Genomic DNA, 17,271 nt, shown 5'->3' with positions numbered 1-17,271 from the left:
TTAGTCTTCCATTGTTGCATTGTAACTGTAGATAGAAAGAGGGTGTTAGGTCTAGGTCAAGGACTGTCAATAAACTTGAGAACATACCTTATAGTTAAGGCAAGTTCCTGTGCATCAGTTGGCTTCGCTATAAACAGCTACTGGTCCCTCGGGCCACGGAGAGGCCTGATGCATCCGAGGGGTCGGACTGTAAAAAGAAGCTGCAAGTTAATCAAGATACAAGATACACACATCTAGGATACAAGATAGACAAGGCAAATGAACAAAACGAAGACGCAGAATAAGCAAGCGGAACGCGGGGACTACCGACAGCCCGGGATTACATCTGCCAAAGTACTAAAGTCCGCTGAACCTGGTTCTCTTCGAGACGGAGGCATTCGCGCTATTGCCTCCGTTCGTAATCGTTCCATGAGGTTCTTGGAGGCCCACCAAGTATCGGTTTGTGTCTCCTCTATCAAAGCAAGGTCCATAAAGGCAATCTCTAGCACCTCAGAGGTGACCCGTTCCTCTCGTCCCGTACCTTCGACGACTACGAGTGTCATGAAGCGGTTCGCCATCGTGTCCCTTTCACGATAGAAATAGGTGAGTCGACGTACACGCTTTCTATAATGGGGATTTTCAGGTGCAATGATGACCATGAGCTGATCTTCGTTGACCTTGATGCGCCTCGAGGCTTGCCCTACAAGATCCAGAGACACATCCCGAACGGTATTCCTCTTCTTCAAGCTGCCAATGACGCAACCATTTCCTCGCAAGGTTGGCTTAACGTAGACATTTTTTCCCTGAAACTCACCCGCCTTGATGTCTACCATGACCGATATGTCGCGTAGTTGGGGTTGGGCTAACCAATGCGTTGACGATGAATTCATGACTTGGTTGTTGCTGGAAGAGGGGACTGGTGTCGGTTCTGGCGTGTTTGAACGAACCGCATTGTAGCCCTCGTACATCCAACATGCACCGTAGTTTGGATCCCAAGACTCACAGCCCACGTCAAATTCATCATCCCCGTATCTTGGATCCCAGATATCGATACCTCCTGTGGCTTCGCCGTGTACGTTCGTGTCGTCTGACGCATCGATGGCACTATGCGGTTCAGGCTCAGGAGTAGATCCTGGCAATACGGGAGTCTGGGAGGATTCATCTATAGACCTCATCATCTGGGCAACGTTCTCGAGTTCTTTATCCAGCATCTCTTGAGTGAGGGCTACTGGCGGCTGTATCTCCATCACTGGAAGTTCGGATATGAGCTTTGGTGGCTCAGTTCTCGCTCCCTCGAACTTGTCAGATGGAATGTAGAATCGTTGCTGGCGTGTAACGGGACTGCAGACATTGAGGGCGTGGCCGGTGGTCAATTCACGAACGTCGTCGTATGCCACCTTTTCTATACGCAACCCAGTACTCGTCATGACATTGAACTCTACATCCAACTGGAGGCCCGATGGAATGTGACGGGAAGAGACGCGATTAACGTCTCTAACAACACCTTTCCTTCCCTTGAAATTACCGCGGATTGCCCAAATGCTCAAGCCCAGCCACGGCACAGCTCCTGTTCGCATTTTACGCAAGTCGCGGTCGACTTCGTAATCGCTTTGGTTCGCAGAAAGAGGAAACATCTCCCAGAGATGTCTACGGGTTCTGTAATTACAATGATATGAATACGTGATTGAGGTAAACCACAGGAATAAACCTACCCTTTGACAAAGACATGATGATCAAGAACCTCAACAGATTCACCAAGGTCTGAGAGATAGACCGACAGTACCAGCGCTGTCTCCAACTGTTGTGCGCTTCACATCCTTCACGAACCCGGCACCAGGGCTATGAGGACCCCTGAATATGTCCACTTCCATGTCTTTCCATGGAATTTGTGCGACGTGTGAAGGCTCTTTTTCACGCCGAACGGAATTTCTGTGTACCACGAAGTCCTACGTGGCATAATTAGCTTAACATCGTTATGTTCGTAGTGTTGCGGTAACTTACCACGCCCTTTCTGGTTGAATTCTCTGATACACCGAGTGAATCAAGATGGACCTCCACAACAAGTCCACTCTTGCCTTCGTGTTTCCCTGCAAGAACGGTAATATGGTCGCCTAAAATGACGAACTTCTTCAGGCTTTTGACATCGACAGCAACGAACCCGTACTGTGAATGATTGACGATGCATTCTCCTTGCGTATTCACAGAGATAGTCGCCTTTCCATTCCACGTTTCACCTCTCATCACCTCGACTTCATCACCGTCTTCGAATCGCCATTGCTCGGGAGTCGGGAATGGGAAAAGCTGGGCGTAAGGATGGTCGTGGAAAGCGAGTAAAGTTTCATTTGAAATGGAGGTGATTGGCTGCACAGTTTTCTGATGAAAGAACTTCAAGAGCGCCCCATGGCTAAACACATAGCGATCGATCCTATAGCCAAGAACGTCGCCGTCGAGATTTCCTTTTTCATATACAGCCGCGTGGACATCTGAAAGGTCGAGTCCATAGTCTTCGAAGCGAAACTTCCTTTTGGGAAACCTTTTAAGTTTGCCGGCGCGTTGGAGTGCCTTTTGATCCAATCGTACCGTATCCTCCTTGACCAAATGAGGAGGGGGAATATGGGGAACCACGAAGATAAAGTACCCTGGCTGTCCGCAAGTATTGGTGGTGGGGGACAAGATCATTCCTTCGTCGCCTTTGTACTTCCCACCTAAAATCTTCACCCATTGGCCATGAGGAAGTATCCGCCGTTGAACTCGGGGATCTGGAGCTGTCTCCAAACGCCCGCTCGCCCAAGTTCGCCAGCCCTGCCGGACTTTGAATTTCCTCAACGACTGAGCAACGGTGTTTGCCCATGCCGTCCAAATATCACGACTTCTGTCCCCCGCCTTGCCTTCAGCAGTTTTGGAAATCGGTAAAGCGGAGGAAGAGGCTTGCGGTACGCGGTCCGACTTGTACTGAAGGGTGGTAGTACGAGAAGTGTTGACAAGGACTCTTCGGATTTGATCCACTTGGATCACGTCTTCGCGAATAGGAAGGGGTTGTCGAGTCAGAGCATTGAGTTTACGCCTGACGCGCGGACGTGAAGGAAAGACACCCTCATCCGAGGGGCCTTCCTCAGCTCGACGCTTCAGTACTGAAAAGAGGGGATGAGGCGAATTGGAACGGGAATGGGAACGGCTATGGGTTGAGTCAGGAAGAGTGGACGGATTGGTGCTGTATTTCGCAGCGAGTTGGTCGAGGAACGCGGAATAGTCATTGGAGGGCAAGTCGGTGAGGTTTGAAGAGCCCGCTCTCGGAGTATCATCTGCGTCAGATTCATCTATATCTTCGTCAATGAATTCTTCATCTACAGGTGAAGCCGGCCTTCGTTAACCGTGTATCCGCTAGATAAGTGACGCTTATCACGTACCATATTCTCCATCGAACTCATCGTCGTCGGATCCCTCCGCGTCCGCTTCTAAATCGAGGAAATGAAGGTCTGGAAGCTGAAATTTATGTCAGGAATGTATCGAGTGCGCTCAGTATTGTACACTCACCATTGTAAAATCGTTTCTAAGTAGTTGAAATTATCGATTTATCCATTAAACGTATATTACTATCTGTTAAACGAAATCGTATGTCAGTCCTTAACGCTTCCAATGTCAAAGAAAGTTAAAGCGGCTGCAATATATAGCAAAACCGACGAAGAAGGGTTGGCCTTGGGCTATTATTGTGATTTGGTCGTCGCTAATTCTTGTACAAGAGTATAGAAATGGTTCTTTTACATTGTAAACTAGGTGTATGTACCGTACTAAACGAAAAACGAGGCCAGAGCGCACATACTTACATTGTCGACATCGTGGATCTGGTTGAGTGCTGAGGAATTACATAAGCAGGCTCGCGCGCCGGGATGCCACTCATGGTTCCCACGGTTTCCGTTTGCCGCTCAAAGTCTCTTGAGCGGCAAACGGAAACCGTGGGAACCATGTCCCAGAAGGGACGCGGCCCGCTAACTCAGCAATTTCCAGTACAACTTGCCTTTGACCGTCATCATCGCCGGACGGTAAGTGCTCTCAACGCTCGTAGCGATAGATAGTATTATCTACAACCATTAAATGTATTCAATCACTAGCTAATCATTGTACTCAAAAGTTCGTACATGAAGCAAGGTTATCTTCCTTACTGGAAAAGGGTCAAGTTCGAATCCAAACCAAAACTGACTTGCACACTGCAAGTCTTGGATGGCGTCAAGGAGGATGGAACAATAGGATGCAACCGATCTTGTGAGGTATGTCGTCAATACATCCATAATAGTGGTATTTCTGACAGTATAGCCCGACCACCCCGGTTTCAGACCAACCTTCGCCCATTATCAGTCTGTAATTGACGCCGCTAGCTTGGCCAAGTTTCCAAACCAGTCGAATAAAGCAGTGCCCCACTTGGCTTTCCGAAAACCTCGAACAAGGCCCTATTCGTACGCGGAAATAGATGTGGCAAACCCATTGTTTAGGGTCTGAATTCCTAATTTGTTTGGAGGGCTACACAGTAAGCATCTAAGTCGGCTTTCTTCCTTACGAGTCTGAAAGTACTGTATTCAGCGTTCTGCTATTATGGTTGAGATGAGGAACTCTAAGCGTCAAACGCGTTCATCCAAATCGAAGAAACACCAGTCGAATCCCACTCCAACCCGTAATCGTACACAACGCGGCCGTAATACCAAGGCGACTATGAACGTTCCTTCGTCCAAGACCATGAAGGTATGTCGCCTTTAACGTTCAATTTACCGTGTATAACTGAAAGACCGTTGCAGGTTCCGAATATTCGGGCGCCCGATGAAGAAAGCGAAGACACAGTCTTCGCTGGTCTTCCAGCAGATCCAGGGGTGGACACGAAGAGAAGACCAGAAAGCGTGAAGAAAGGGAAGGAACGCGAGTTGTTTAATGCCCAAGACGATGCTGTCGTTGAAGAAAGCGGGCTTGATGAGGCAGGGGACCAGGAAGATGAAGGTCTTCAGAATGACGAATCAACTAAGGGAGAGCAAGGCGGGGAGGTACTCTCAGAAGGGGTTATCGCTGCAATGGAAGCCGGACGAAAGACAGGGGAGCCGCAAGATGAAACTCTCTCTACGGTACGTTCATAAAGGAGTTCCCAGTTTTTAAGTTCTCAATGTTTTCAAACCTTAGCCTAATAACACGCATGAAACTCATCCTATGGAGTCGATCTCGGGTATGTATTAGCTTCGATTACGTTCATCGTGGACTGTGCACTCAATGATACACAGGATCTACACCCGCTCGTGGTCCCCCCTTGACGCGCTACGGCAAAAAATACCGGTTTGATGGTGTTGTCTTGGCCACTCCACCGAATCAACCTCGTCTGAAGACCACCAATACCCCGCGTTCGGTTCGCCCGTCTCCAAAAACTTACCCCAATCTCGACGCGTCCCTCGATGAGCTTGACGAGGCTGACAGTGCCGGTGCAAGTAAGCATGGCCGCGATCCCTATCACCTCAGCTCTCCATATGGTGGATGTGTAGCCGCTATCGCTGACCTCGGTCACTTACCCACTATACAGGAGGTTGATGAGCAAGAGCCAGGTAGTGATGGTGATGAGGACGAGAACAAAGAGGTCTCGTATGATTCCGGAGACGACTCGGCGGATGACTACGAGATGTTTGTGAACGCTCAGCGGCAACGCGTTTTGCAGCGAGGGATCGAGGGGGTATCCGACGAGTCGGATTCCGACATCAGTCAGATCGACGAAGACGTACAACCCAAACACAAACGACGGTCTCGATTACCAGCAAAGGGGAATGTCATGATCAAGTTAAAGAAAGCATCTCTAGAAGACGAGGACGACAGTGAGAAGGAAGTAGATGAAGAGGAGTTGGAAGAATTTGGCGTGGATTTAAACGAGGATGGCAACAACGAAGACAATCCATCGCTGACATTCAAGCCGGGCCCACTCTCCCAACAGGATCAAGAACTGGTCATGAACGCTTGGCAGGGATTTGTTCAGAACATCGAAGGAATCGCAGCTCAGACTGGGAAGGATCCAAAGGAGCTTTTTGCGTTTGTCAACGCCGGAAAGATGAAGATCCCCTGTGCCATCAACCCGTTCAACGCTTTCGCAGCCAAATATTCTCATGACAACGAGAAATCAAAAGACAGTAAGTGCCTCCTTTGTATGTCGATGCCTACTCATTGACGGTTTGGCCTCCGTACAGTTTCGGTAGAGGAATACAAAAAGGAAATCCTAGAGCAATACCACCGTACCAAAGCTCAAAGGTTGGAGGAAAAGGGCATCCCACCAGGGCCAACGGCTGCACGAGATGCCATGCAAGAGGAAATCGACTGGTTTCACGAACAATTTCTCGAACACTGGGACCAGCAGCAGCAGGATGGTAAGGCAGATCGCTCGATCAAGAAGATTTTGGCGCCATTCTTGAAACTGGTATGTCAACGACGTCCGGCTTCCTCATGCGCAGTAGCATAACTTCACGATTTTTCAGGCGCAAGAAGCATACCTCAACTATGGGCTGATCATTTTTGGGTGGCTCATCAACATTCGACAAGATCTTCTCGGTAGAAGTTCTAGTGTCGCTTGGGGTGGCTCTTCCGAGTGGGCAGTCGTCAAGGAACGAAATAAAGTCCAGTTCAATGCGCAACGGACGGAAATTGAGACGATGTTCAGGTAGGTCACGCTGAATGAATGTAATGTCCAAACGACTGACCAAAGCTTCTGCAGGATGCTTGAGATGGAGAAACGCAAAATGTCGGTCGGCGACGTCGAAATCGAAGAGTTGTTGAGACGACTAGACGGTGAGACTGATCGGGCTCGCGCAACCGCCGCTTGATCAGGGCGTTCATACAACACGATACAAGTGAGTTTTGAACAGGGATGTCTACGTTTGTGAAAGCTGAGTGTCTCTCTTTCAAGGTACTATGCTCGGCGAGCAAGGCTACACCAAGTCAAATGGCAATGCGAAATCCATCGCATTGGAATCCTTCGCCAAACAAGCAGGTAGATACAACCTCAGGCTACTCAACTGGCCAGTTGGGCTCCCCTTTCCCGGCATCGGCAATTCCACCGTTGCGCAGTTGAACCAACACCAGCTCAAGTCAGTTGTGAAACCTAGAGAAGACTTTCTGCGAAGGGTCTTGAACAAGACGGTGACGGAAGCTGAACGGCAGGAGATGCAATTCGTTAGAGTGGTATTGTGGACTAAGGGTAAGAGTACACTTTTAATATCGATATGCAATTGAACCTCGTCACTAACATTTTGGTTTGACAGAGGAAATGGAAATGGAGTACGATGAACAAAATGAGATAGCAGTCGTCATTGACGCCAGTGACAACGTACTGCTTACTGCTGAAGAAAGTCGCAATCTCTCCGGGAAGAAACCTGTGATACGTAGGAAGGTCAAGAAGATGCCTGCAAAGGGCCCTGCGCTCAGTGATCAGGAACTTTTGGACACGCCTTCTCCCAAAAAGGGTATGCTGCCCCTCTTTGACGATGACAACGAAGACAGCGACGAAATTGACCAGAGTGAGGGCTGGGGTTTTACTCCCGCTCAAACACGAGCACCACCACCAACATTAACGAGTAATACTCGAGCTGTGAGGATTCAAGGTGTACCCACCACTGTTCGTATAGGCCTCAAGCATCAGTATGTTGCGCGACCTTCAATCCCTGTTGCGTCCCAGCAACCGTCCACGTGTGGTCCTTCTGGGCCGCCTCCTCCAATACCTCACGACACACGACCTGCACAAGCATCTGGTAGTTCTCGATTTTCCTCGTCAACACAACCACCTCCACAATCAAGGCTGAATATGGTTGGTCAACAGGAGTGGGGAGTTCGTCGAGCAGAGCCGTTGTCACAGCTATCACAACCAGGAATAATCCCAAGCCTTGACTTGCGGGATGTAACACGTAACCTTCAACGAGAGAAAGTGAGGGCAAGGAAAGACAGTTATAACCCGGGATCTGAAAGTGAAACTGAAAGGCCAAGTAAGAAGCGGAAACTTGGTGTTGGTGCAAGCTCTCGAGTTCAACCTTATTAGGTCGTTATAATGGAATTTATTAAATCTAACTCTGAAAACTTCATATATAGTTGTTTAGAAATCAATGTCTACATATGCATTGTTGTTATCACATATCTATATATCTAATTAAATCTAAGATTTTGGATCAAACTGTCTGATTCACTTTCAATCACTTGTAAGCCATTGAGAGGATTATATATCTGAATTTAAGTATATGTTTAGATGGTCTAGACTGTGTAAAAACGTCCAGGTGGTCAGAACTTGTACCATCATGGGGCCCTGCAAGTGATGAATTGGATGTTGTAAAGCTGTCAATGGTTAGTGAATCTATGAATGAGGTTGGGCAAGAGATTTCAGAATATGTCTATTCAAATGATGGCAGGAGCGAGTGTGGAAGTGTGCTGGATGATGACATTGATCTTGATGGAACAGACTTCAACCTTATTGAACATATGCAGGCATTACACTTGGCAGAAGAGTATACTAGCCTCTCAGAGAATGATTTAGACTTGTAAATAAATTTGAGAACAGCCTGTTATCTGGTACCATTCAAGTGTAGCTGTAGATATGGATACATTATATAAGCCCCAAAACAGCCTGAATTTTATTGCCATAAAATGGATTATCTTAAGTTATTGGAAAAGTGGTTCAGACAATGTGAAGACATAGTGGTTTAAACCATGCAGATTTTCATGCAGTGGTCTAGACCATGTTAAGATGTAGTGGTTTAAACCATGTATATTTCCACCCAGTGGTCTAGACCACATGAAAGGATAGTGGTTTAGACCATGTAAATTTTACAATATGGTCTAGACCATGGTCAAGGTTGTGGTCTAGACCTAATATTTAGGTCTAGACCACATGAAAGGATAGCAGTTCCGACCATGCAAAATTTTACAATATGGTCTAGACCACATGGAAGTATAGTGGTTTAAACCATGTAGGTTTCCATACTGTGGTCTAGACTATCCAACTTACAGTCTAGACCATATGTTACATAGAGTAATAAAAACTGTGTTAATAGTAAATATAGCTATTGTAAAGTGGAAGAAGCAACTAGCAAGGTTTAGACCAAATGGGTGCCAGAAGTCCTGATGCATGGTCTAGACCATACCTGTGGTCTAAACCAAAATGAGTGGTCCTAAACCTGGTCTAAGTGACCTCTTAGATGGATCATTTCAGTGAGCAAGTTACATCTAACTTGGTCCAATATGATGGCTGCCTGAAGTGTCGAACTCCAGACCCCAAATCTTAGATGTAGCTGTGCACATCATCTATACCACTGGGCCATCACAGCATATATTATTTGCTAATGACCATGGGATATAACCACAATTTTCTCTACCTGCAAACCATAAACAATATCATTGTTACATCAAGGATACAGTAGATTGAATATACAGAATCAAATATTCAAGAAGAGGCAGCCAAGAGCTGTTGAAGAACATGTGCCAAGTCATCCACACCTCGATGAATTGCATCAATATCTGCTTGTTTTGCAGTCTTCTCACGACCCGTTGCTATGGGCATGTTTCCAGTCACCCATAGTGCAAAACACAGACCAGCTACAGCTGTGCCTATACCATTAGCTTCTAAGATATCCAAGTCATCGTATGAACCCTCTTCCTGTGGCTGTTTTCCTCCCCAGTTCTTGACGTCGATACTTCACCATCCTGGTTGAACCAAAGACCACCAGCCCCACCACTCTGCAATAATATTGGTGCCCAAAGGCACGTTCTTTGGTTGCCATACTGAGCGGTGAGCACATGCAATCCAATCGCTGACTGCCACTGGATGTCCACGAGCTGGCAGCCCCTTCTTCAGACCAGCAAAATCATTCTTCTGTTCGTACACAATCCACAGTCCCAACATCGCTTTCCAGCCTTGAGGAGCTACTGCAGTCACATTGCCTGCACCAGCCAGGTCAAGTGTAGCTGTGACATATTTCTCTGCGTTGGCTAGTACCTCGAGGGGTGGATCTTCCTGGCTTTCATTCTTGTCCTGGCTCCCAGCCCCTGCCTTCTTTAGACTTGCTCCATCCTGTTCAGTCAGCTCTGTACCCAATGCTATCTGCTTCCCCTTCCCTCGAGGTTGTTCATCAGTCACTTCATCTCTCGACTTTCTCTTTCTTGTTTTCTTCCCCACACTTGAGTCCTTGCGAACATCCACTGATACAACAGTGTTATCAGCTGCATTCTTTTCTAGAGCCAAAGCACTACATGGCGTTGACAATTTCCGTTGTTTTCTAGTTGAGTGCTGGGATGGGGATGCTGGCCTTTTAGAGGTCACTGAAACAGTATGTACTTTGCCTTGGAGAGAAGATGTCGAGGAAGTATCTGCTGCTGCTGCTGCCACTGTGGCTTGGGGAGACTGGCTGTTATGGATGTGCGGAGATCGACCAGACCCGAGTGGATCCGACAAATAGAATGATAGATAGATAGAAAGAAGAAGTGAAGAAGTGATCGGAAGTGATCGGAATGTTTCGGACAGCGATGAGAGAGATGAGAGAGATGAGTCTTGACAGTAGCCAAAGTTATTGGACAACGGCTCCCTGAGTCAAACTGTCTTAGACCTGATCAATGATAACCAGAGTCGAGTTAAATTCTAAAGTGCTAGCTATTAAGAAGTACATCTTATATAGTACTTGAGATAACTAAAGGAGATAGAGTGAAAGTAGATGAGATCTGATTGGAGTCCAAGTCAGACAGACTAAGGAATTAAGCGAAGTTGCTAGACTGAATGGACTGGCCAAGTAGAGATAGTGGAGTAAATAATGTGAATGTGTGGAGTATAGGAATGATAGTAAGTAAAAGCATCTAGGTCTTTGTTACAAACAATCCTTGGTCATAGACTAGAGACTGGATGGAAGCAGACCGTAATCCGGTCGGTCCGGAATGGATCTGGCACGGATATAACAGTATCCCCCTCTTAAGGTTCTTGCCCTCAAGAACCTTTCCGATAATGCGACTTAGTTGACTATGCTACAAGGTTCTTTTTGCACTTTAAACAGTGCTATGGAGTGATATTTATCGTATCAAGAACTAGAGTGAGCCCGAATTGCTAGTTAAAGCTAGTGCCGCTAAATGTGCCGTAGGAGCAGCTAGACCAGTTAGAGAGAGCCGTAGATCATGTCAGAAAACTGTATGACTGTTCAAAACCTGTAGAACACTATGAGCAGAGGACTTAAGCGGTAATTCACCGAGTTCTACTCTCTACATTCTACTATGCACTGGCATATCAAGGGATTGTACTATTAGAAGACTTGTAGTCTTCACAGAACCATTCGTAGCAGAACTTAACGGAGTCAAAAGACCTTCATACTAGGAGTACCTACTTCTACGGGGGATTTAGTTGACAAAAAAATCGGACATAAGACCACACAGACTAGGAGAAATTTGATATGACCGTAGATCGAGTCCCGATCTAAGGAAAAGACAAAAAGACATGATACAGATCCCAGATCACAGATAGAGTACCTAGGAACCAGGCAGGAATGAACAATGGATCTCGGAGTCCACGCTGTTCATGTGCTATGGCAATTCGGAACTCTGGATCCATATGCTGGAACTACTTGGACACACAAAGTCCATATGATTTGATAACGTCGAAATGCAGGATAAGGTCCATAGGCAGGAAATACCATATGGTACGCCTATGTAGGTCCATTCTACATGCTGAAACAAGAATGAAGAATGGTCCAGATTGGTCCAAAACATATGATTCAAGTACGGAAAAGCTCCGTAGACGAGAATTCTGCACATGTAGCGGCCCCTAGCGATAAGACTCCGCATGGATTTGTAGCTACAGTGCATTATTTTTAGAGATGAAACAAGTAGAGATAGGATTACAAAGCTAGCATAGAAGTAGTATAAAGGCAGCTCATGTATCCGTAGATAAAGAAGTACTACCCATGCGTAGGAAAGTCCTGAGTGGGTTGCCCGTGAGTAACTGCTCTTGACACCAATAGAGAGATTTGCCCTGTCTTTGTACAGTGAAACGATAAGATTTGATTTGAACATACGAGACCGTCAAGGTCAAACTAGAGAACTATCCGTCCGTAGGCCGCCGAGGTCTTGATTACTGTTTCGTGATCCATCGAGGGTCTTAGCGTTCGTGTCTGTCGAGGGCAATAGTCTCCAAATCATTCGAATTAGTCTTACCGTAGATGAAATTCACAGTCCCACTTAGTCCCCTGGACAATAAACAGAGCCCCTACCAACCTTAGAATCCCCGTAGCTGCAGTGTTTTTACACTTGCAGTTGCACATTGATTTTATAAGACCTTCATACGATAGTGAGACTGTGATCTTGTGCGTAACCTTTGCCAAGCAGTCCACCCTTGCAATCTTTCTGGGTGTGTAGAGTTATTGATAGACTTTACACGGAGGTTTACTAGTTTTTGGGTTGATTTGGTGTTGGTGCTACTTCCGTAGCTCTGATATTAGGTTGAGTCTTGAGTGGTATACTTCACCCATTATCTGGTGACCACCGCAGGGGGTGGAAATAAGATTACATTCAGTATCGAACGAAATATTGTGAAATTCCGGTAGTTTTAGCTCTACGGCGAGAACTACAAAAACAACAAAAACCAAAAGAACTTCTCTCAGAAAGATTAGTTCACAGCGACGTAATACTTGCACTTCACTAGCGGCTGGCAAACAAGTCCTACAGACACATAGTCTTACGGCTTTAGCATCTAGTACCCCAGCTCAAGTACCAAGAGCTGGTCAGTCTTCTCGATCTACTACATGCAATTCTACGCAAGGAAGAGAAGCTACCCAAGTTATCCCAAACGATTTAAGAAACCCCAGCTTCTCTTTTGACAGAAGTCCGAGAGAAGCTTTCTGAGACATGAGGTCTACGCAAGGTCCTAGAAACCAAGCGTTAGAAACCCTATATGAAGCCCCAGAGATTTTAACAGAAGATATTGAACCGTTTTCTTCACCGTTATCATCACTACCCTCCAAATACAATTCAGACTTCGACCTACGGGAAGAAGAGTTCTATTCTTTTGAACTAAACCCAAGTTTATTTCTTGAAAGACCGTTAACAAGTATGTCCCATATATCGAATGACCCAGTAGCGGCAGGTGTGCCAGATGAAGAAAGACCAATAAAGAAGTCCTGGACGGAGTTCTCAAAAGGTGCTTTGAAAGAATTGGATAAAGATACGTCGAAAACAAGGCTCCCCACATTCAACCGTCTAGATCCTGGAAATCTACGGGAATGGATGGCGGCTATCCTCCAATATGGGAAAGTCAAGGGCTGGAAGCTAGATGAATCTTTTATTATTCTAGCAATGATTCAAATGGAGTTCGAGACCTCTCGACTCCTGGCGCATCATTTGCCATCTACAAGAGGCTATAGTTGGGCCGCTTTTGAAAAAGAGATGTTCGATTCATTCCCGTCGATTAGGGATTTAGAAATAGGAGCACTAGAGAATTTAGATCTGTTGAAGGCTAGGTTCTCTGGTATAGGAGAAGAACAGCTACAAAAGCTTACTTCGTTTAATATGGAGTTTGAATTTGAAGCAGACAAACTTGCAGGAAGCTTGTCAAATCGAGAGAAGGTACAGAAGTTTGCGGAATGTCTAGACCCAACATTCTGGCAAGAGATCAGAAAGAGGCTACGGGACCCTCACTACATTCGAAACCTGCAGGCAGAAAAGCCCGTAGAAGTAGATAGTGGGTGGGTGGCTTCCCAGTGAGACCCTTTTGCTTTCTCCCAAGTTAGGGATATGGCTTTGACCATAAGTAATGAGTTAGTAGGTGATTGCTACGCACCTCAGGGCTTAGATCCTGTTAGCTATACTCTAGGAGTGAAAGCGGCTGCTCCTGTAGGAACCCCCTTGATCACTCGTGCAAAAATCGAGCCTACGATAGCTCCATTGTCTTCGTACAAGAAGGAAATAGCTTCTGACGAGTTGACAATGAAACTTTTGGCTTCCGTAGATGCACAGAATACTCGAATGAACGACTTTGCGCGGGCAGTGTCTGAGCTTTCTAAGAAGATGCCTGACTTCAGTCAGCCTAACTTCTACAAAAACATGCAGGCTATGGTGTACCATAATGGAAGCCAGTAGCGGTGGATCTAGGCCTTCGAACCAGATTACATCCAACTCTACGGCCACAGGGCAGCCATATAGGGCACCTACAGACAAAAATTGCATTATTTGTGATGAACCCGGGCATTTCTGGAGAGAATGCAGGCAAGCACAAGAGCTATCCCAGAAGAAGTGGATAGTTAAGAATGAACATACAAATAGATTGGAGATGTACGATGGGAATAACCTCCCATCGCCTGATCCAGGAAAGAAAGAATCGCGAGCAGATAGAATTAGAGCTATCGCTAGAGAAAAGGGATGGCCAGGTGCTGAAAAGACAAGTTTCTTCTTACAAGGAGACTTGGATCTTGATGACGATCTCCCAGACCGTCAATCTGTGCCTACGATAGAAGTTTTGTTACAGAGAATTGCTGCTTTGGAGGTAGAGACTCATCGCCAGTCGGGCGACAGCTCAAAAAACTAAAAGGTCCAATGATGGACTCCTCAGATAAGAGAGATAGATCTCAAGATACCCAGAGGAGACCGGAGGACCCCAAAAAAATAAAATTACCAACAAAAACCCAAGTAGTGATATCTACACCATCATTCTTAAGAAAACAACCATATGTGATACCCCAGAGAAAGCCTTTCGAAGAAGGGGTCTCTGAAGAAGAAGATGAAGCAGAATCGGATGAAGAAGGACCTCTGTCGCAGGATGATAGACGTCCTTCTACTCCGCCACCGAGGGTATTTGATAAAATTCAGCCCGTAGAACGTGTCCCACAACCAAGGGATTCTGTATTGCCCCGAAGCGTAATTCCTGAAGACAAGGGTGCTTCAAAATCTAAGAAGGTTCATTCCGAAAACGTGAAGAAAGCGTCTATGGAAAATCGTCAAAATGTTGAAACAAAAAGATATAAGCAACGGGTGATTCAAGACCTAATTGACCAAATGATGGCCAATCCGGCTAGTGTTTGCTTGAACAAGCTCACTGCTTCAGAAGAGTTCTGAAAGGCATTGCTACAGTGAGTTAGGAATAAGCATGTTCGAATGAAGAACTATAAAGCGTTCCTTCAAACGTTAGACTACCCGGTAAAAGACTCTATGGCGGCTGAGGAACCTTTTGATGAAGAAGCGGAGTTTGTGAAAGTAGATAATATTGAGACCGTAGATTCGTTCGAGACCTTGGAAGAGGAAGAAGACGGATTGGAAGCGGGTTCAGTAGTTCACCGAGATGTTGTGGAAGTTTATCGCACTGAGTTAGATTCTGAAGAAAAACAGAAGGTCATGATAGTAGCTGGATTGTCCGAGGGACTCAGATGTGTATTTCCTGAGGTTAACGGTTCTACGGAAAGAGTAGAAGCGGTGATCGATGGTGGATCGCAAATAATCGTGATTGACGCATGGGTTGCTCAAGGATTAGGCTTGCAATGGGATCCGAATTCAGTGATTCACATGCAGTCTGCCAATGGACAACTGAAACCAACACTGGGAGTATGCAGAAATGTACCTTTCAAGTTTGGTGAAGTAACAGTATACTTGCAGCTTCATGTAGTGGAGAAAGCTCCCTTTCAGATTCTCTTGGGTAGACCTTTTGATGTCCTAACGGAATCGAAAGTACAAAACTTCAAGGATGGAGATCAGTGGGTTACAGTTTCATGCCCAAACAAAGGAATTCAAAGTGTCATCCCTACATATATGAGAGGGGAAGGCATTAAGATAAAACCTAAGCGGGAACCAACCCTACAGACACAGAGTTCAGAGGAAGTGCAGAAAGAAAGAGAACAACAAGGGACTGAATCTTCAAATTTTCAGTCCACCTTGATGAATTGATAGAGGATCAAGGAGAGGTGGCTCTACAAATATCTGTAGATGCTCACGGTGTTCCACGAATTGAAAAATATAAAAATTTGATAAATACAAAATTCTCTCCTACGGAGCTGGCTGGAGCCTTCATAGAAGCTTCAAATAGTGAAAGGACTACTAGTCAGTCTGATTCAAGAGTGATGAAAAACATTGATATAAACGAAAAAGACCAAAAACACACAGAAGATACAAAACACAAAAACAGTGCTTCTATTTCTCCTTGTGCTATGGACAGTTTTCTTTCTTATTATTCATCAGCACCAGGTTCGAATTCCCTAGATTCCATACACAGTGAATCTACAGAACGAGAATGGTTGCTTTGTACTACTAGAAGAGGTTCAACCCTCGAAGGCTTCAACAGCCAAAAATTGGCACATCGATCGGACTCTTCTCAACAAGATAAGATAGATGAGCTTAGTGAGATTGCTGCAGATGGCAGAGCTTTACTATTGAAGGCTCAAGATACCCATAGTCTATGTGAACTTGTTGATTCACTTAGTACGGATTTCAAGGATCTCGCTGATGTGTCGAAAATCGAAGAAAATCCAAAGAGATTGATACCCCCGTTGCTCCGACTACGAAGTTTTGTAGGGGGTGCAGTTGAAAATGAAAATGCATTTGATACAATGCTAAATGAAGCATCTTCGCTAATAGACTATCATCAGAGGATGTACGAAAATCACTACCAAACCGATGAATGTATAGCTTTGGATTTGGATAGGTTAGCTAAGGATCCCGAGAAACGTGGAAAGACTTTGTTCATTGAACTAGCTTTTCATAAGGAAAGATGGTTGCAAGTCTACAGGACTATAGACAACTTTCCTAAGGACCTTTATACGGGCGAAACCCCGATAGATGAGATTCTATCGTCTACGGACTCTCTGAATGCCTACGTTATTGAACTTGATGCATGTGTACAAGAGATGGGGCTTGCTCTACGCAACTTAGAAGGAAAGCTTTCAAGAGAAGGTCTTCCTATGAATTCATATAGCACATTCTTGAGTAGCTCGCAGTCTATAGAGCATGAGAACTATGTTTCCCAGGGTGCTATGGCACTTGGAAAACATACAGTTCAGTCGGTCTACGGAAAATATAAGCCAGTAGCACTTAAAGTCTGACCACAATTGGCTAAGATGCCAGAAGAATTCCGAGTTCTTAGGAATATTACTGGGGATCTGCTTGAAGGGATGCCAGTACTATCGCTGCACCCTCCTGAGTTCAGTCCAGGAGAATGGTATACAGAAGAACATAAGGAAATCATAGAAAAGAATCATAATGAAGGCTTTCTATGGCCCGAAGAAATGAAGTTAGTACACCATCTGATGAAAATCCAAGAGAAAGGATTCGCTTGGAGTGCCGACG

The 17,271-nt window shown here is 45.6% G+C and overlaps 1 protein-coding gene across 1 annotated transcript; it reads right to left on the bottom strand.

Moving 5' to 3' along the window:
- Nucleotides 1–9,667: 9,667 nt before the first annotated feature.
- On the bottom strand, nt 9,668–10,634 carry E1B28_013466 (uncharacterized protein; the record flags this gene model as incomplete). Its single annotated transcript, XM_043158625.1, has 2 exons — nt 9,668–10,372; nt 10,575–10,634. 2 exons carry the CDS (start codon nt 10,632–10,634, stop codon nt 9,668–9,670), a joined length of 765 nt encoding a protein of 254 aa, XP_043003976.1.
- Nucleotides 10,635–17,271: the final 6,637 nt, after the last annotated feature.

Source organism: Marasmius oreades, chromosome 9 (assembly GCF_018924745.1).
Source record: "Marasmius oreades isolate 03SP1 chromosome 9, whole genome shotgun sequence".
Taxonomy (NCBI): domain Eukaryota; kingdom Fungi; phylum Basidiomycota; class Agaricomycetes; order Agaricales; family Marasmiaceae; genus Marasmius; species Marasmius oreades.
Note: the sequence above shows the minus strand (reverse complement) of the source record. Positions and strands in the feature narration are given on the sequence as shown.